The 21,460-nt window shown below is 38.6% G+C and overlaps 1 protein-coding gene across 1 annotated transcript in view; it reads right to left on the bottom strand.

Annotated features, from left to right (window-relative positions):
- Window positions 1–5,980: 5,980 nt before the first annotated feature.
- Window positions 5,981–21,460, bottom strand: part of CLIP4 (CAP-Gly domain containing linker protein family member 4) — a 75,625-nt gene continuing 60,145 nt past the window's right edge. Inside the window, 2 exon segments of the mRNA XM_030921291.1 lie at window positions 5,981–8,225; window positions 15,449–15,521. Of these exon segments, the coding sequence (XP_030777151.1) occupies window positions 7,904–8,225; window positions 15,449–15,521 (395 nt within the window). The 3' untranslated portion in view covers window positions 5,981–7,903.

Raw genomic sequence — 21,460 nt, 5'->3', positions numbered from 1 at the left:
CACTAAGAATTTCTAATGATCAAGCCATTTTAATAGGTTTTCAGTAGTAGTAGCAGGATTAAAATCCGTTACGAGCTTTACAGACCTAAAAGGAGACGCATTTGAATTCATGTTACTCTAACAGACTACCCATGACAAGATTCATAAAATCGTATGAAGTGTGTTGTCAATCTGTCTTTAATGGTTTTTAAAATGAGTCCCTAAAGAACACACAATTTGACTTTGCTAATTTCATTGCAGCAGATGGCTCCTGTGTTGTGTGAACATAAAAAGCAAAACCAGCATTCCCGTAATCCTAAACATGCTGCTGTAAAATAAAAGATCATTACTGAGAACAAACAGTAAGGCTTCTATTAAGATTCTACTTTCATTTGATGTCCTGAGTAGGGGTGTTTAATTTTTTGATGCACTACTCAAGTAGTGCAAAACATTTTTTAGCTGTAGCCTGACAACTCTAAAACATTTGAAAAACTTGGTAGGAACAAACTACTGTATGAGGGGTGGGGGGGGACAGGAAGTTGCATGCACTATGACCACAAAACTGCAGGAACCACCTTCCTCTCTTCAGCATTCAGTAAGTGTAAAACAAGCGTGTTACCCTTCACGCGGAAAGATGGCACTACAAGTCTAACCTCAGAAAAAGCACAAGTACCAAAATTAGTCTTTAGTGCCTTCACGTGTTCATTTCTTATATCCCTCTTCTTGACATCCTCGGGCTCTCTCCCCATCCCATCAATTTCCTAAGACTTACTGCCTCCTTGTGAGAACTAACCTGCAGTTATTTTTCCTCCATCACTCAATGTTCATTTCAGCTGGTGTTAGGTGAAAGACAGTCTTATTAAATGAACTCACATCAAAACCTTAGCAGCTAGGATAGTATTTCTCCACAGAATATTTACATATTAGAAGAGGTTATTTGCTAACATAGATGAACATCAGATTGATAAAACTTCAGATGATTATATCATCTTGGATGGTTTAGCATTCATCAGTTACTTGAGAAAACAGCAAGCAGACTGGGCAGGAGTGAAGAGATCTACCACTACTAGACTGCAATTACCTACCTCCCTGACCCAAGCAAGGTACTGAAACTCTCATTTTCTTCTATTAAAAAGCGAGGTCAGGAGTTCAAGACAAGCCTGGCCAACATAGTGAAACCCCGTCTGTACTAAAAATACAAAAATTAGCTGGGCATGGTGGCAGGTGCCTGTAATCCCAGCTACTCGGGAGGGTGAGGCAGGAGAATTGCTTGAACCCAGGAGGCAGAGGTTGCAGTGAGCGGAGATCATGCCACTGCACTCCAGCCTGGGTGACAGTGCAAGACTCACATCTCAAAGGCCCCTTTTTGGTCTCAAAGGCCCCTTCTAACTGTGAAGTCTGTGATTCTGTAGGACTTCACCTGTGTAAGGTAAATTCCAACACCCAGCCATAATCAGTGGAGCATGACTGGTGTGTGCATGTGTCCTTGACCTTGACTCTTATCCCAATGAGACAAATTCTATGTAATCTTTATATAGAAGTAGACCAGAGAGTTTAGTATCAGTCCTGTTTATTCAAAGATCTTTCTATTCAAAGATCTCTTTAACAAATCATCAAATCCTTACCATAGCAAAACGAGATTAATCAGGGATGATTTCCAGAAAGAAGCAAAGCTGGCAGAACTATGAGTCATGTCCATTTAATAACTTTCATGCTTTCAGTGCCACACCACTTATTTCTCTTTCATTACATTTGCTATAATGGCAACCTTATTAGCAAAGTAAAACCATAAAACTTACCTTTTATCACACCAATATTTGGTGGTATATCTGAAGCACTTTCTTTTTGTCAGTTGACAATTTGACCTCTCAGTGCCTATATTAGTCTGTTCTCACACTGCTGATAAAGACATACCCGAGACTGGGTAATTTATAAAGAAAAAGAGGTTTGATGGACTCACAGTTCCACATGGCTGGGGAGGCCTCACAATCATGGTGGAAGACAAAGGAGGAGCAAAGGCATGTCTTACATGGCAGCAGGCAAGAGAGCATGTGCAGGGGAACTGCCCTTTATAAAACTATCAGATCTCATGAGACTCATTCACTATCATGAGAACAGCATGGAAAAAACCCACCCTCATGATTTAATTACCTCCTACCAGGTCCCTCCCATGACATATGGGGATGATAGAAGCTACAATTCAAGATGAGATTTGGGTGGGGACACAGCCAAACCATATCGGTACCCATTCCCAAAGTGAGGTGGCAAAGCCTAGAGCAAGTCAGGTGTTTGAGAGCAGGAGGCGCCTGTGGATTCTGATGCTCCTCAATAAGTGCATCCAAGTGCCATTATGATGAGCAATTCATTAAGAACAGGAGTCCTCTCTCACAATCACCATAGAGTTGGACAGAACCCCTCTTTTCAGGTTCATACTGATATCCACTGCCATTGGATGGCAATTTTTGGAAACCTGTTGTGAACCATATAGTTTTATAATGGATCCCTAGAAACAGGGAATCCAAAAAGACAGCCAATTCCAACATCCCACCAAGATAAGATTGTGAAGACTGTGGGCAAATTTCCTATATTTTACTGCATCTAATAGTTGAGAAAAGAAACAATTTAAATCTTCTCTCATTATTCTCAAAGTAATATTTATATAGTATTTCACAGTTCTCAGAAGAAATAATTTTCAAGATAGAAATTCTTTTTCCTCAAGTATGCACCAGGAAACAGCTGGTGATGTTTTATAAAGGATAAGAAACTAAAGCAGAAAATTACATTGGATTTTCCTTTGTTACACAGCGGGGGTGTAAAGTGAGGCCTCAAGAATCTCATGCTATTTCTTAATTCCCTAAGCTCTATTCCCTTCAAGTAAGAGAAAATATCATCTGAAAAAAGTACAATATTTTCACTGATATGTGTAATGTACTGGAATTCTTATTAGAAATCCATTTGTATTAGCAGGTTCAATAAAGGCAACTATAATTTTTCGCTTTATTCTTCTGCTCTGTAATGCTCTATATTGTCTGTAATGCAAAATCCACTTCCCCTTGCCATCCATATTAGACTTTTTAAGACTATTAAAATTCATTTCAAAATCCATTTTAGGGTTTCTTTTCCCCCAAAGATACTGGATAGTAACACCCACCCTTCACAAGAACTGTCAGGGGCAGCCAATGTCATTAACACTGTTGACTGAGTTTCAAGCTGAATCTCAGAAGTCATACTAGAGAAAAGAACAAAAAGCATGGCTTGAAGCTGTGCATATAATCTTAATATGATTCATCTCCATGTCAGTCTGATTTGATTTATGTGAAAAATAATAATTAGTTCAGTCTTCAATAAGGTAAGTCTGTCTACTTGGAATAAAGTCATGAAGGGCTGGAACTGAAAGAACTTAACCTCCCCCAGAGGGACACAGGCCAAGAACACAGCACTTGGATGGTTAAACCTTCTATGCTTTAGAAATGCCTAAAATTCAAATTCAGTACAGGATAGTTAGCTTGCTGAGTTCAATTGATCCCAATTGGATTTTATGTAGCCAGTTGAAACAACTCTGACTAAATATCTAATCCTGAGACCAAATTCCTCCTGACGCAGGAGTCTATTGGGGCTATGGTAGCAACAAACTCACATATCTGGGTTCATCAGGGATTTCAGAGCCGAACTTAAACCAGATTTATGAGCATTTAAAAAATGACACCAGTGATCCTTGGGAACAGATTATGTTTTCAGCTAACAGCCTCAATTTAAACACCTGAAATATCTTTAATAATTCAGAACGCCCTGCCCCTTCTCAGCACCACCATGACCATTACACTTGCCCTATTTGAAAGGTATAGTAAATGATGAAATTTGCTGCTGATTTATTGTCATGAACATTCTAATCATTGGAAGACATTCTAAAGAGATAAAAGGAAAAAGCTTCTCCTACACCTTGATGCTGCTCTCAACAGAGAGCTATAACAAAGTTTCATTGGACCACACATAATGAACGGATATTAATGTAATATGTGCCCATCTACTTGAATTCCACCACGTAGACTTCCTCTCATAAAAAGGAGCATTAGCAGAAAAGCATGATAGAACAACATCTTTTTGCCTAAGCAAAAGCATCATATTCTGCTTATAATACAATCTTAACATGTCCTGCAAGTTTAACTTGTTCATCCTATACATAAACTTCATTAGGAATGCTTATTTTATATTCAAACAGCATATGTGACACTGTAAACAAGGCCTGTGTACCAAGGGATACTAAACAATTACTAAAAATATACATGATAACGTGAGTTTTGTATTAACCAATGTATCTGTATTATAAATAAGTGTAGAGAAGCAAAGGGCATTAAAAAAATAAAAAATTAGTTCTTCTATTGGCTTGCAATGTGGCAATGGATATTATATGTCTCTGAGTCATTCAGTCATTTGTTATTTTGATAACAAATATCCATCTGGTAAGTAGTTAAAATTACTAGAACTATTTCTCAATTAAGAATGATTTTAACACAATAGGCTTCTAGCCATTGGTTGATGTGGTTTAAATAATATTATCACACATTCTAAATAGGTAGCCTCAAAATAAAACTCTGAAATAAAAATATCTAACACAGGCAGGCATGGTGGATCAGGCCTGTAATCCCAGCATTTTGGGAGGCCAAGGCAGGTGGATCACCTGAGGTCTGGAGTTTGAGACCAGCCTGGCCAACATGGGGAAACCCTGTCTCTACTAAAAATACAAAAAATTAGCCGGGCATGGTGGTGGGTGCCTGTGTAGTCCCAGCTACTTGGGAGGCTGAGGCAGGAGAATCGCTTGAACCCAGGAGGCAGAGGTCGCGGTGAGCCAAGATCGCACCATGGCATTCCAGCCCGGATGACAGACCGAGACCCCGACTCAAAAAAAAAAAGAAAAAAAAAAAAAATATATATATATATATATAAATAAAAAATACTGGAGATCAACATTATCCCCACTTAGGTATGATCCAGTTCATTCTCTCCATATTAGACCACATGTATTTCCACGTTCTGTACATTACCATCATATTAAAATAGGAATTGAAAGTTAGCACCAGGCAGAAGGGAAAGGGAGCTGACCCAGGTGGTCCTGCTGTGTCTTTCCTCCCCATTCGCTACTGCTGCGCCACTCAGCATCTGTTGTCTCTTACACGACACTCTTCAGGGGTAAGTTCAGGGCTCCTGGATTCAAACTTTTCTTGTCCTCCTTCCTTCCATGTCTAAGAAAATTTACCTGTTCTGTGGCCTAGTCTCCCAAGGCCCCTTGTCTGAAGCTAGCTAGCTAGATAGCATATTTCCAACAATCAGTGGCCTTTACTGCCTTTGTTCACGCAACAAAACCGAGCATCTACTAGGTATCAAGTATTATTCTAGGTGTTGGGGATAAAGTGGTGAACAAAACAGTCAAAAATCCACTCCTCGATCTAGTGAAGGAAGAAAGAAATAATAAGCAAGAAGTTGTAATCAGTAGTAAGCATGACCAAATGCTAAAGAGAAAATTAAAACATGAGAGGGGAACAACGAGCTCTTGAGAGGAGGTGCCAGAGACTCACACCAAGATTACAACACCGCGGTTCAGTCAGCAAACAGCTGTATCTCACCATTCTTACATACTTAAAAATATTCCCTCAAAATCACCCTAAATATAAAACAAAATATAAAAACAAAGTTTTTTAGTAAAAGGCAGTTATTTCTATTTTTTAATCTAAATTCAAAGTGTTCCATCCTACACTAAATAAACAAGTGAAATCCTAACTGTAGAAATACATTCTTTTCTTAAATGACTCACTCTTCATCAAAACAATAATAGGAGGGTGGCTATGAACATACATTGTTGAGTAGAAAGCATGATACTTTTTAATATTCTTTATAGGGATAGGACAAACCCAAGCCATTACCATGAGGAAAAAGTTCAAAGCATATGTACCCTGAGTTACTGAGAAAAAGGAGAGTTGCAAATAGGGTAAATGACAAGATACCATTCCAAAACCACACAGCTTCCCTTTTTATTGATGCTCAAGAATTGAACTTTAAATGACATTTCATAAGCAAAACACAAATGAAAACACCTAATATGCATGTATAATATATGCAAACATACATGTTATATGGACTTAACAATCCTCATCTAAATATAAAGAGAACAACTGGTTCTTTGACCTCAAAAATAAATTCAATGTTGGCATTATGGTTTTTAACTTACAGTGTTTTATATTTAACAGGAAAAATTATGAATAACCAAGTTTGGTGTGGTCATGGATTTCATGTTAAGGTATAAATAGAGTTTTTAAGAAATAATCTGTATAATAAAATAAGTTTACTTTTGAATCGCAATACAGTCATTTCCTTCAATCAATAAAAATATTCCTTGATTACAAAGCAGCCTTATTTTGCAAATGTATTTCAGGAAAATAGCTCTAGCAATATTTGAAACACCACACTATTTTAAAAAGGCAGCGAAGTGACAGAATTTAGATTTAAAATAGTATATTGCAAAATAGTTCAACATATTATTTCTAAGCACAAGGCAAGCTCCATTCTGAAGAATACTTTTTAATCTTATAAAGCAAACTGTTCCAATATTTCTGTGGTCAAGTCTAAATATTCACAATAAAAGATGAATCTTTACACAGACAGGATATAAACTTCAATATGTAACCACAATGCAAACATTTTACATTATGACATCACTCTACTATGAAGCTTAGTTTGTTAACATGTGCTCAAGAAGAAAAATAAAAACAATACACTTCTGTAGCTTTGTAACAGGCTGAACTCTGTAACAATTCGAGAAATAAAAACAGCAAACACAACACCAGTTCTATGAGTAATAAAACAAAAAAAATCCAGATATTATAAACATTTAAGTAAATAACTAATACATCCCTCCTAATATATCTTTATTTGCTCTCTTCTGTTAAATACGTTTTTTAAAATGTTTCTCATATCCCAGGAGGAAAGGACGGTAAAGTCTTCACAAAGATAAAAGTGCATCATGTTTTAAAAGTGCTTCGCGTTTATGTGTTACAAACATATCCAATAAGGAAGTTAAATAAGTTTGTGCAAAAAAATCTAATTATCACTTGAATTCATAAACCTTAATCATGGGTTTTTGTAGTTCATCCAGATGAAGCAGTCAAGCAGCAGAAGAAAAGTCTGAGATTAGACATTTTGTATAGAGGAAAGAGCACTGGGCCACAAGTGAGGAGACCCACATTCTACTCTTAGCTCAGTTAACCAACCAGTTAGTGACCCCAGGTAAGACGGGCTTCCACTTCGGTATTTGGCAATGGACAAGAAGCAGAGCTGGAGAGCCTCTAAGGCCCCTTCCAACCCCAAAATTATCATATATCTTTAGACGAGGCATTTCTGAAAGGGCAAATAATTTTACCAAAATATAAAAATACATACTAGTCATCTAGCTACTATTCACTTATTGGACTTATTAGTAATAAAGCACAGAAAGAAAGAAAAATTCCAAAACTACTTGACGAAAAAAAGGTCTTGTGAACATTATTCGTAACCAAAGCTAGAGAAACCCTTCGCAATTACGGCGCTAAGAAAAATCCAATAGGTTTGTGCAAAACGAAAACAGAATAAGCAAAGAAATGCAACAGCTGGTCACCTGATGGCACTTTTTCTTCCTGAGTCCCAGAATTTTCTTGGGACCTAAAGCTTTAATCGGTACTTATTTTGAAAATTGCTTTAAAAGAACCATGATTTCCCAGAGTTCATATTCATGGCTTTGTAAAGAACTCTCTCTGAATTGTTATAATGGTTTTTAAGAAGATAACTATATTTTCAAAATTTAAATATGGCTAAATAAAGTAAACCATTTACCATGGACTCTTTACACCAAATCTATATATATATTCGAGCTTATTTAATATTTTAGAAGCTTAACTCAACAATTCTCATCCACAAGCTTGGACCCGTTAATTCCCCGATAGGTCACTCTACTCGGTCGAACTAAGACTCCATGGTTCGGCTTACAGGTGAAATAGCGCTTGTCGCCCACTGACCCATCATTTTTTCCCTTAGCGCTTCGGAGCTCAAGTCCAAGCCAGATACCTGAAGCAAAGTCAGTGGGGCCCACGTACCTAACAGTACCCATCTCGTTAGAGCTCGTGAGCAGGACCTGAGACCCCTCGTGCAGCTTCACGCTCCCTTCAATGCCGCCTGCAGGGGGAGTGCTGCTCCAACTGCGACGCAAAGCAGCTTTCGATCTGTGCGGAAGGGAAAAGTGGGGAAAACTCTTTAGTGCTGAAGATTACTGTGATTTTCACATAAAGAATGACGACAGCCATCATTTCCTGATATCATTTCCACTGCCAGATTCAGAATTCATTCATTCAGTTCCCAAAAGAGAATACTTTATGGTCACAACTTGATTTTCAAATTTTAAATAGCAGTTTTAGAATATGCAGTTGACCCATGAACTACACAAGTTTGAAGTATGTGGAGGTCCACATATACACGGAGTTTCTTCTGCCTCGGCCACCCGGGACAGCCAGACCAACCCCTTCTCTTCCTCCTCCTCCTCAGCCTGCACAAAGTGAGAACAATGAAGATGAAGATCTTTATGATGATCTGCTTCTACTTAAGGTATAGTAAATATATTTTCCTTATGACTTTAACATTTTTTTCTTACTTTATTGTAAGAGTACAGTACATACTACATGTAACATACAAAATATGTATTAATCAGCTATTTATGTTACAGGTAAGGCTTCCAGTCAACAGTAGGCTATCAGTAGTTAAGTTCTGGGAGAGTCAAAAGATATACACTGATTTTCAACTGTGCAGGCAAGCAGCGGATGGCACTCCTAACGCCCGCACTCATTACTCAAAGTTCAACTGTACTTTTGTTTAACATTTTAAAAGTTTTTGTCTTTGCGCTATTTTAAGACTACCCTATTCTGGATTTAAGATTTCATTTACCATACATATATGTGTGTGTGTGTGTACACATATATATGTGTATGTACACACACATATACATATATATGCTTTCAGTAAAATAGCAATTAGAAAAAATACGCTTATACCTAATTAATTTCTACCAGTATTATCAAGTAAAGCAAAAAGAAAGAATCTAGTATTTTGGCTGTTTTAATTGCTATCAATATTATCAAATAAAGCAAAAAGAAAAGAATCTAGTATTTTGACAGTGTAGTAAATTTATTTTTTGTTCACTCGAAAAAGTATTTTTTCATATGAAAACAAATTTCAAAAACTAAATCTACAACTTAGGAAATATCTATACATAGATGCATATATGTTCTATGTATAAACTCCAGTTACGGTTCAAGGTTTAGCACCCTCCCAGCCACTAACACTAATGAGGGTCTGAGGTGCCTTGAGCAGCTACCTCTTCTCCCTACAACATAACATTCCTTACAATGTGCTAGAACGTCTCCTAGCACTCACCACCACCACAACCTGATAATGAGGCATGGGATTCCCCAGTGCACTCACCCAAGGCCTCAAGGCCATATTGCCCCAGAGCTCCCTGCACTGTCCACTGGAAGTAACTGACCCTGATATTCACCCACAACAGAAACATGACCAGAGTCTTATTGCCCCCTGGGCTGAGACCTTCCAAAACGGCAGAAAGAAACCACCAAAACTACCTGGAGCCTTCCATCCTCTATCCCATGCCACCTCCCCTCCAAAAGAAACCCCTCTCCCTACCCCACAGGAGATTCAACACAGAAGCTGTTACTAAAACTACACAGGATCTTGTTGTGAAGAGAATCTGGGTCTTATTTCATACTTCATTTCACTTTCTATATTTTTAATACACTGTCACATTCAATGTCTCATTTGCTCCTATCAACCACCCTGCAACAAAGGAAGATGACTAATTTTAATGGATAGGAAAACTGAGGCTCAGAGATTTATTCTAAGCCACATCTGCAAGTACGTGATAGAATTCTAATTAGAAAATAGTCTTAAATTATTTACATGTCAAATGCACAAATACAATAATAAATTTAATGAAGAAACATGTAATACCTGTAAGAAAAAGCATAAATCTTTACTGAAGAACATACGTGGAGGAGCTCTGTTACTAAATAGAAATGTATATAGGTTAATTCTCCCCAAATGGATGGTTTTTGTAACCTGACAAAATTACTGTAATATTCACATGAATAATGACAATAGCTATAATTTCCTGAACACTTAGTAGGTACCTAACACTTCACATATGTTATCTCTTTTGATCTCACCCAAACCAGTGAAGATGGGATTATTACCTCCTTATAACGGAAGAAGAATCTGAGGCTCAAAAAAATTAAGCTATGTGCCTAAGGTCAGAGAGATGAAAAGAGCAAAGATGAGGCTCAGATCAACGGCTGTATAAGCACAAAGGCCAGCCTCTCTTCACAAACAGAATGGGTACTGGTAATTAAGAAAAGGTTGAAAGATAATGAGGCAAGGTTTATGCTGCCATTATGTTAAATTATGAAGTTAAAACAGTTAAAACAATGTGGCTCTGGCATAAGAATGTAGTTTTAAATGACACAGAAAACATATTTTAGAAAAATGAAAAATACACATAATTATTTTACATGTGATTAAAAAGTAAAACTTCAAAGCAGTGAAAAAGGAGTGAACATGGAATTAGAAGTGCTGTAAAAATTAGCTGAGACAAAGGCTATGATTCTCACCACTCCTCCATATTAAAATTAACTGCAAATAAAGACCTTTAATGCATGAACTGAAAAAAGAGCCGGGCACGGCAGCTCACGCCTATAATCCCAGCATGTGGGAGGCTGAGGCAGGCAGATCACTTAAGGCCAGGAGTTTCAGACCAGCCTGGCCAGCATGGTGAAACTCTGGCTGTACAAAAAATATAAAACCTAAAGGGGCACAGTGGCAGGCACCTGTAATCCCAGCTACTCGAGAGGCTGAGGCACGAGAATCACTTCAACTCGGGAGGCAGAGGTTTCAGTGAGCTGAGATAGTGCCACTGCTCTCCAGCCTGGGCGACAGAGTAAGACTCATCAAATAAATACATAAATACTGAAAAACACCCTCACACACATATACAGTAGAGAAAGAGATAGGAAGTATTGGGGAAGGAGAAAGGAATGGGAGAGTTCAATACATGTTTTAGAAGTCTGGCATCTATTACGAGTTAAATTCTGATTTTTTTCATTTATTATTGTGCCATAAAAATGTTTTCATATCATGGCACAGTCTTTAAAAACATTGCAAAAGTAACGCGGAAGGAAGCTATTAAAGAATATGGGAATATGAGCACGACATACAGGGGGAAGCTTTGAAATGGGTATATGGAATATGATTCATCTCCCTTTGCTTAAAAATTCAGACACATGGCCGGGCACAGTGGTGCACACCCGTAATCCTAGAATTTTGGGAGGCCGAGGCAGGTGGATCACCTGAGGTCAGGAATTCGAGACCAGCCTGGCTAACATGGTGAAACCTCATTTCTACTAAAAATACAAAAAGTTAGCCAGGCATGGTGGCACGGGCCTATAATCCCAGCTACTCGGGAGGCTGAGGCAGGAGAATCACTTGAACCCAGGAGGTGGAGGTTGCAGTGACCAAGATCACATCATTGCACTCCAGCCGGGGCGACAAGAGTGAAACTCCCTCTCAAAAAAAAAAAAAAAAAAATCAGACACATGCATTAGGAAAACAATTGGGAAAGTATATACCAAATGCTAACAGTGATAATCTAGGTATCAAAATTACAGATGACCTTTTTACATTTGTTTTTTCTTAATTTTTCAAATATTATACAACTTTCATAATCAAAAAAGCTTTTAAAGAAACAAGTAAATAATGGATTCAACATCTAAACCAAAAATTAATGGCTTGGGTAAACACTTAACATTCTAATAAGAATGATTTATCTGATTCAAGGTATGTCAAAGCTCAAAAGCCAGAGAATTGAGACACTTAGAATTGCGGTATGTTTAAGAGCTCTGTTTACTCATTCAAAAACATTTATTGGCCACCTATGAAATGGCAGGCATGGGGCTACGTTCTAGGTATCTGTACATAATAATCAGTCAAATGTAATAAATACTATAATAAAGACTATACAGTGCAGAATGAGCACGGAAGAGGAAGATGTCTCTTCTCCCTTAAAGCCTCAGGAAAGACACGTTAGTGGGGAAATGACATTTCTGCCAGCTTGAAAGATAAGCTCACAGAAAAGGAAATGCAGAGATCGTCGTCTGAGAAAAATATATATATTACTTTTTTCTGTTTTTTTGCAACAGAGTCTTGCTCTGTTGCCCAGGCTAGAGTGCAGTGGAGCAATTTAGGCTCACTACAACCTCCACCCCCTCCAGGTTCAAGTGATCCTCCTGCCTCAGCATCACAAGTAGCTGGGACTACAGGTGCCTGCCACCATGTCCAGCTAATTTTTGTTTTTTCTTTTCTTTTCTTTGAGACGGAGTCTTGCTCTGTTGCCAGGACAGAGGGCAGTGGCGTGATCTTGGCTCACTGAAACCCTCGCCTCCCAGGTTCAAGCGATTCCCCTGCCTCAGCCCTCCTGAGCAGCTGGGACTACAGGTGCAAGCCACCACACCCGGCTAATTTTTTGTAGTTTAACAGACATGGGCTTTCACCATGTTGGCCAAGATTATCTCGATCTCCTGACCTCAAGTGATCCTCCCGCCTCGGCCTCCCAAAGTGTTGAGATTATAGGCATGAGCCACTGTGCCTGGCTAAAATATGTGTTACTTTTTATATTCCTGAAAAGCATACAGTTTAGAGAACTGCAATCACCTGTGAGGATATTACGGTGAAACAAAAGTCAGGGAAACACAGGAGCCAATCGTGTAGGTCTTTGTATGCTGGGCCAATGAATCTGGACTTCATTCTGTGTTTGAGAATTCGAAAGCTTTAAGGGACAGGCAGAAAACAAACCCAAGCACATGATGTGAGAGGACAGACCTGTGGCAGACAGGATCGTACGAGTTCCGCCTAAAGACAATCAGATTTGGGCTGACCAAACCATGCCAATGAGCCAGATTCCACAGACAGGACCCAGTGAGGATTTTTGAGCAGGCCCTGCTGATAACATGGAGAAGAGCTGAAGTGAGTTAGTAACGACGGGACAGGAGACAGATCCCAGGCGGGATGCAGACATCCGCAGAGTGAAGGAGAATGGATGCCTCATGCCTGTCAGGTCCCTGTGACCTGATTTTACCGGTGTGGTAAAATCTCAAGCTAATTCTTGGCACTGGACATACAGTGTTCTGAAGACAGAGCTGCTTCCCTCCCTCTTTCTGCCATGTCTTCCTCGGGATGAAACGTATTCCTCACTACCATTTCCGTATGTGATCTAGAAAAATCTTGTTTTCTCACAGAAAGGGCATGGGGGGACTGTTCCTTCCCCTCTCCCAGCTTGCTTTCACTCGTAGGGGCCAAATGTGTCCTCCAAGGCCTTCAAGTTTCTATCCAAGAATGTCCATCATCTCTGACTGGATTCTCCACATTTCTTCTCAAAGTACCATTTATTTCCATACAAATAAGCAAGGAAATGGAGCAGAGTTTGATGAATCTCAAGAAACGCGCTTTCTCAACACATGTGCCTCAGAACGCACCACATCTCCAGGTTAACAACAGCACAACACGCAATCAACTCTGGCCCCTTAGCAGAGGGCCATCGAGCACTGCCCTGTTTCCCTCACCCCTAAGAGCAGGGACAAATGTCCTAGTGCCTGCCAGCACCTGAAACCTTCTTTTGTTCCTGAGAACAATGATCACCAAACATTTTGGTTGCACACTTTATGAGTAAAAACAGATAAATAAATAATGTAAAAAGTTTACTCTCGGCCAGGCGTGGTGGCTCATGCCTGTAATCCCAGCGCTTTGGGAGGCCAAGGTGGGTGGATCACCAGGTCAGGAGATTGAGACCATTCTGGCTAACACAGTGAAACCTCGTCTCCATTTAAAAAAAAAAAAAAATTAGCCGGGCATGGTGGCAGGCACCTGTAGTCCCAGCTACTCGGGAGGCTGAAGCAGGAGAATGGTGTGAACCCGGGAGGTGGAGCTTGCAGTGAGCCGAGATCACGCCACTGCACTCCAGCCTGGACGACTGAGCGAGACTCCGTCTTAAAAAAAAAAAAAAAAAGGTTATTCTCTATCCTCAATAAAAGTATATTTTTAAGGTACTAGTGTTAACCTGTATAAATATTACTAAAGTTTTTTTATTTTTAGAGAAAACTGGGAAGTACTGGATATTTCCACCTCTGCATACACGTCTGCAGAGCGTCTTGTGTATGACCATACCTGCTGTATAATTCCCAGGGCTCAGATTGTTTTCTCCTTCCCTTGCTTCTCTGTATCATGTTCTTCCACTCACCAACATCTCGACACTGATTTGGATACCTCTCTCCCTTCAGAATCCTTTATTTCCTGGTTGTTTCTTCTTAGCAGCTTCTTCCATTCTGCCTAGGAACTCTTGAATATCTTCAATAAACTGGAGCATAAACTGACTGCCCTTAAACTCTTTCAGCTACTCAAGCAAGAAGACCAATTTCAAAATTCTCAAAATTGGTGATGGTTTTGAGGAAGGGAGAAAAACAGTCCCACCCAACCCTCTCAACAGTACCTAACAGTCCTCAGGACCAGCCAGGCTTCTCCCGTGAAATTTCAGATCTCTGTGAAGCTTGCCAATACCTTCATGCCAGAAGGTAAACAAATGACCTGCCTATCCCCGGTGGGACATCAAGTTCTAGCCTTTGGGCTCTAATTTCTGGTGGTTGCTAGGGTCCCACTACTTAAGCAAGCACGTGTACTTCCCTAAGCAGCTAAGGCTTTTCCCCCAGGGTATTATTCATAGATTAACCGGCAGCATTTTAAAAAAAGAACCTCTAAACCCAATCAGTCTGGAAGAGCCTCATATTGCTCTAAAGTGAAAAAGCTTCAGAAAACCACTGGGGAGTAGTAAAGTGGGTCTGGGGGAGATAAACAAAAATGAAAAAGAGCAAAGGGCATTCTCTCTACAACAAAACAAAACAACAGGTTTTTTTCAGCAATATACTCTTAAGAGGAATTGGGAGCATTTTTCAAAATAACTTAAGATTACACCTTACATTTCTTTCATGTACCACTGGCAATATTAAATCAAATCTCTGATTACTTAAGGAGAGTTTAAAAGCAATCCGCCCTACTTAATGAAAAGACAATATGTAAATTCTTCTAACTTTTATTAACAGTTCTAACCTCTATGTAGAGAAAATATATGCAGTGCACTAGTTTTAGTCACTGGTGACATTTTTAATTGCGCTTACAAAGGAGGGAGGAAGAACTCTTCTCAATACACTCATCACACCTTTTCTCCTACGTGTTAAAACTCTACCAAGCGATGCAAAAGATACAGCACTCCACTTTTCTTTCTTCACAGAATCCCATCATGTTCATCTTGAAAGGTGTTTTTCTAAATCTTCTTAATACTTACTTGGCAAAAGCATTTCTTCTGTTAATCTCCTTTTGGGAAGAAGCAGAAGTTGTGCTGAAACTTCTCCTAAAACCTAAATATGAAAGTTCGGGTTAGAAGAGGAAAAATATAAGCTTTCAGTTCTTATTTAAAATGATATTTTATCACTTCTTCTATAGATGTCCTATTATATTAAATGTTTCTTTCAAAACAGAAAGCAGGCTGGCACGGTGGCTCACACCTGTAATCCCAGCACTTTGGGAGGCCGAGTGGGAAGACTGCTTGAACTTAGGAGTTCAAGACCAGCCTGGGCAATAGAGTGAGATCCTATCTCATTAAAAAAGAAAAGAAAACAGAGAAGGTAAGTATACAGAATATAATGGTAGTTTAGATTTCTTAACAAATTTTCATCTTTACCTTTATGATCAAACTGTACACACAGATGAATAAGTGAAGAGCATGACATTACATTTGGAGAATTTCATTATAAGATTTCTTAAAAATCAAATAAAATTGAATTACACATTTATAAAGCTGATTATTTTTACTATCAAATATGACAATCTTGATAATCATACAAAAAAGAAAAAGATAAAATGGTTTAAAGATACAATCATTTATAAAACACTGAACAATTAACTTCAGAGCTTTTGATTGTTGGCATCTCCAAATAATACAACAGAAACAAAAACCTCACAAGAGGTAAATTTTTAAAAAGATGTTTTTAAAAAGAAACAAGATTTCCAGCCTGGCCAGTTATGGCAGACCAGATGTGCTGAATGAATCTTTTGATTGACACAATTTTAGTTTAAAACTATAATTGTTAAAAAATACTATCGAGCTGACACAAAAGGCACAATGTCAAAGAGGCTAAAAACAAAAAAGGGAAACCATCAGAGTCCCCCAAGCACCAAAGTAATTGACCATCTTACACCAGCAGGCTTCCACTGAATTCCAGAGAACCTGGGCTTTCACCTTACTGGCTGCACAGGAGACAGGAAAGGAAATAAAGCCTAGGGCCTCCAAATGGAGTCTCACAAAAAATTCTTCGTTAAAGTGAGGATCCCAAACAGCTCACTCTCCGTGCAAGGTGAAATGAGAAACAAAACGAAACACCGTTCAGATTAAGACAAATGAAAGTCACTTATGTCAACCTTAATCCTCAGGAGGAGACAAAATTTTCTCCCCTCAGAATTTGTTACCATGAATGAAATTCATGTTATCTGCAAAAATATGTTGCAGAGACTATAAATTAAAGTTTCCCAGGTTGGCAGTGCCTCCAGGCAACTGGCACAGGTAGATACAATCTTCTCTGGAGGCATCAACGCAGGCCTCAAAGAATTTTTTTTTTTTTTTTTTTTTTTTTTTTTTTTTTTTGTGAGACGGAGTCTGGCTCTGTCGCCCAGGCTGCAGTGCGGTGGCCGCATCTCAGCTCACTGCAAGCTCCGCCTCCCGGGTTCACGCCATTCTCCTGCCTCCGCCTCCCAAGTAGCTGGGACTACAGGCGCCCGCCTCGTCGCCCGGCTAGTTTTTTGTATTCTTTAGTAGAGACGGGGTTTCACCGTGTTAGTCAGGATGGTCTCGATCTCCTGACCTTGTGATCCGCCCGCCTCGGCCTCCCAAAGTGCTGGGATTACAGGCTTGAGCCACAGCGCCCGGCCGAAGAATTTTTATATATAAAATTCTGAGTAAAACAAGCATCTCACAAGAATAAATCACAAAACTCACAAGGAAAGAAGGCAAACCATAAGTTAGTCTCCACAGAAGCAGATGGCAGAAGCAGACTCACAAAGGCTTTAGATACTGAATTATTTAACACAAAAGATAACACTTTCAATATTTCAAGACATAAGAGAAAAATTTGAAAATATGGGGAAAGAATTGCAACGGTAAGTCGCAAGCAGATTTGAAAGAAGAAGAAAAAGACAATCTTTATCATTTTAAAACTTTATGGCTGGATTAAGCAGCAGAACACACATAGCTGAAGAGAGAACCAGGAAACAGAATGATGGGTCTGAAGATATCCAAAATATAGCCTAGAGTGACAAGTTGTGAGAAATATGAGAGAGCATGGGAAAGAAAATGAGAAGGTCCACCATACTACTAAAAAGAGTTTCAGAAGGAGCTAAGAAAGATAATGAAGGAGAACTATTTTAAAAGTATAAGAATTGTAAATAATGGATCAACTCCCAGATACGGAAAAATCCATAATGCCAAACAAAAAGGATAAACAGGATAAACAAAAAGGAATCTCTACCTAGACATATCAGAGTGAAACAACTAATATGAATTAGTTAGACTCACAGATGACGTCTCATCAACAATGACAGAAGCCAAAAAACAGCACAATACTGTCAATATGCAGGGGGAAAATACCTTTCAACCTAAAATTCTACACCGAGTAAAATTATCATTGGAAAAGACAAAAAACAAAGAGTTTGTTACCCAACAGACCCTTTCTAAAAGAAATTTTAAAGAATATACATGAAATTTTAAAAATGATCCCAAGTAGAAATTTTGAAGGTTAATGAGTAAAGATACTGGGAAATATGAGAGTAATGTTACAATATAAAACTACTACAATAGGCCGGGCGCGGTGGCTCAAGCCTGTAATCCCAGCACTTTGGGAGGCCGAGACGGGCGGATCACGAGGTCAGGAGATCGAGACCATCCTGGCTAACACGGTGAAACCCCGTCTCTACTAAAAATACAAAAACTAGCCGGGCGAAGTGGCGGGCGCCTGTAGTCCCAGCTACTCGGGAGGCTGAGGCAGGAGAATGGCGTAAACTCGGGAGGCGGAGCTTGCAGTGAGCTGAGATCTGGCCACTGCACTCCAGTCCGGGCGACAGAGCAAGACTCTGCCTCAAAAAAAAAAAAAAAAAAAAAAAAAAAAAAAAAAAAAAAAAACTACTACAATAATGTCAAATTTATAGGAGAAATGAAATATAAACTGGACAACTCAGTTTCTAATTATTTTCTGTTATTTGAGAAAGGATAAAAATCATTAACTTCAGACTTTACCAAGTATTAATGCTAAATTATCTACAGTAATTACTAAGAAGCATCTTCATAGACTATAACTTCTACATAAGTAGAGGGAGTAAACAGAATGAAAAAAAAAAAAACAGAGGGTGGGATATATAGCCAGAATAAAGTTGAGAAATAAAAATCACTTATTAAGTACAAAAAAGTGAATAGAAAACAAATAACAAAAATATCATCAGTGTATATCAGTAATTACAATAAATGCAAATGAGTAAGACTCTCAGGTCAAAGGAAAGATTGTCAGACTTTTTTAAAAAAGTAAAACCTGTAGGGACATGGATGCAGCTGGAAACCATCATTCTCAGCAAACTATCACAAGAACAGAAAACCAAACACCGCATGTTCTCACTCATAGGTGGGAATTGAACAATGAGATCACTTGGACACAGGAAGGGGAACATCACACACCGGGGCCTATTGTGGGGAGCAGGGAGGGGAGAGGGACAGCATTAGGAGATACACCTAATGTAAGTGACGAGTTAATGGGTGCAGCACACCAACATGGCACATGTATACATATGTAACAAACCTGCACGTTGTGCACATGTACCCTAGAACTTAAAGTATAATAGTGATAATGATAAAAGAAAAACCTAACTATATTCCATTTATAAATATTCTAAAAACACAAGAACATAGAAAGGTTACAAGTCAATGGACAGAAAAAGATATATTAGGCAAATACTTAACCAAAAGAACGCTAGTATAAGATAAAAAAAAAAATATTATTATGAAAGCAACACCATTTACATTAATGCCAAACAATTAAATACACAGGTATAAATCTAACAAAATATGTACAAAGTCTATATGAGGAAAACTATAAAACTCTGATGGAAGAAATCAAAGAAGATATAAATAGAGAGATAGTCCATGTACATAAGTAAAAAGACTATTAACATGTCAGTTCTTCCCAACTTGATCGATATAGTCAATGCAATCCCAGTTAAAATCCCGGCAAGTTACTTTCTGGATATGAACAAACCGATTATGAAGTGTATATACACAGGTGAAAGGCCCAGAATAGCCAACACAACGCTGAAGAAGCAGATCAAAACCAGAGGACTGACACTACTCAACCTGAAGAATTACTATTAAGCTACAGTAATCAAGACAGTGTGGCACTGGCAAAAGATTAGACAAATAGATCAATGAAACAGAACAGAGAGCCCAGAAACAGCCCCATATAAATTAGTCAACTGATCTTTGAAAAACGAGCAAAGGCCAATTCAATGGAAAAAAAGACAGTCTTTTCAACACATAATACTCCAACAACTGGACATTCACATGTGAAAAAAAAAAAAAATCTAGATATAGACCTCATATCTTACCCCAAAATTAACTCAAAATGGATCATAGATCTAAGTATAAGACACAACACTATAAAACTCCTAGAAGATAACACAGGACAAAAATCAGAGTGATCTTGGGTTTGATGATGACTTTTAGATAAAACACAAAAGCACAATTCATGAAATAAAAAATTGATAACTTGGACTTCATTAAAACTAAAAGCTTCTGCTCTGTGAAATACACTGTTATGAGAATGAAAAGACAAGCCACAGACTGGGGGAAAATATTTGCAAAACACATGTCTGATACATGTTTGGTATTCAAAATATACAAAGAACAATAAGAAAACAGCAAACAGAACTTAAAAATGAGTGAAAGATGTGAACAGGCGCCTCATCAAAAAAGATACAGCATACCGTTGTTGGGACATTGTTGTACGCTGTTGGGAATAAGCAGTACTGCAGCTATCATGGAAAAACAGGATGGAGGTTCTTCAAAAAACTAAAAATAGAACTATCATAGAATCCAGCAATTCCACTGCTGGTATATATCCAAAAGAAAGGAAATCAGTACATTGAAGAGATAGCCGCACTCCTATGTTTACTGCAGCACAATTCCCAACAGCCAAGATACGGAATCAACCTAAGTGTCCACCAGTGGATGAATGGAGAAAGAAAATATGGTGTATGTACACAGTGGAGGAGTATTCCGCCATAAAAAGAATGAAATCCTGTCACTCGCAGCAACATGGATGGAACTGGAGGTTAAGTGAAATAAGCCAGGCACCGAAAGACAAATACCACACGTTCTCACTCAGGTGCAGGAGCTAAAACAGTGGATCTTGTGAAGGTAGAGTGGAATGATTCACATCAAAGGCTGGGAGGGGTGTGTGGGTGGGAAGGAGGATAAAGAGAGGTTGGCTAACCGGCACAAACATGCAGTTAAATAGAAGGGATAAGTTCTAGTAGTCAATAGCACAGGGGGAAAATTATAGTTAATAACTTATTGTATATTTCAAAATAGCTAGGAGAGAAGAATTATAATATTCCCAACACAAAGATCGATGTTTGAGGTGATAGATATCCCAATTACCCTGACTTAATCATTACACATTGTATATGTGCATAAAATTATCACATGTACCCCGAAAATATGTACAACTATGATATGTCAATAAAAAATACAAAAAAAGAGATGGCACATAAACATATGAAAAGATAATCAGCATCTGTTACAGACTGAATTGTGTCCCCCAAAAACTCATACGCTGAAGTCCTAACCTCCTGGCATTTCAGAATGTGACTATATTTGGAGATAATTATGGTAAAATGAGGTCATATGTAATTGGAGGTAATTAAGTTAAATGAGGTCATATGGATGGGCTCTAATCCAACATGACTAGTGTCTTTATGAGGAGAAGGGAACACACACACACACACAATGAAAAAGACCACATGAAGACACCAGAGATAGAAGGCCATCTACAAGGCATGGAGAAAGGACTCAGAATAAACCAAACCTGCCAACACCTTGATCTCAGACTTGTAGAGCCTCCAGAATTTTGAGAAAATGAATTTTTGTGTTTCAACCACCCAGTCTGTGGTACTTTGTCACAGCATCCCTAGCAACCAACACACCATCGAACATCTTTAGAAAATCCCAAATTAAAACAGGAGGGAATTTCAAATTAAAACA

Source organism: Rhinopithecus roxellana, chromosome 17 (assembly GCF_007565055.1).
Source record: "Rhinopithecus roxellana isolate Shanxi Qingling chromosome 17, ASM756505v1, whole genome shotgun sequence".
NCBI classification, from domain to species: Eukaryota; Metazoa; Chordata; class Mammalia; order Primates; family Cercopithecidae; genus Rhinopithecus; species Rhinopithecus roxellana.
The sequence above is the reverse complement of the archived record's forward strand: the minus strand, read 5'-3'. Positions and strand labels throughout refer to the sequence as shown.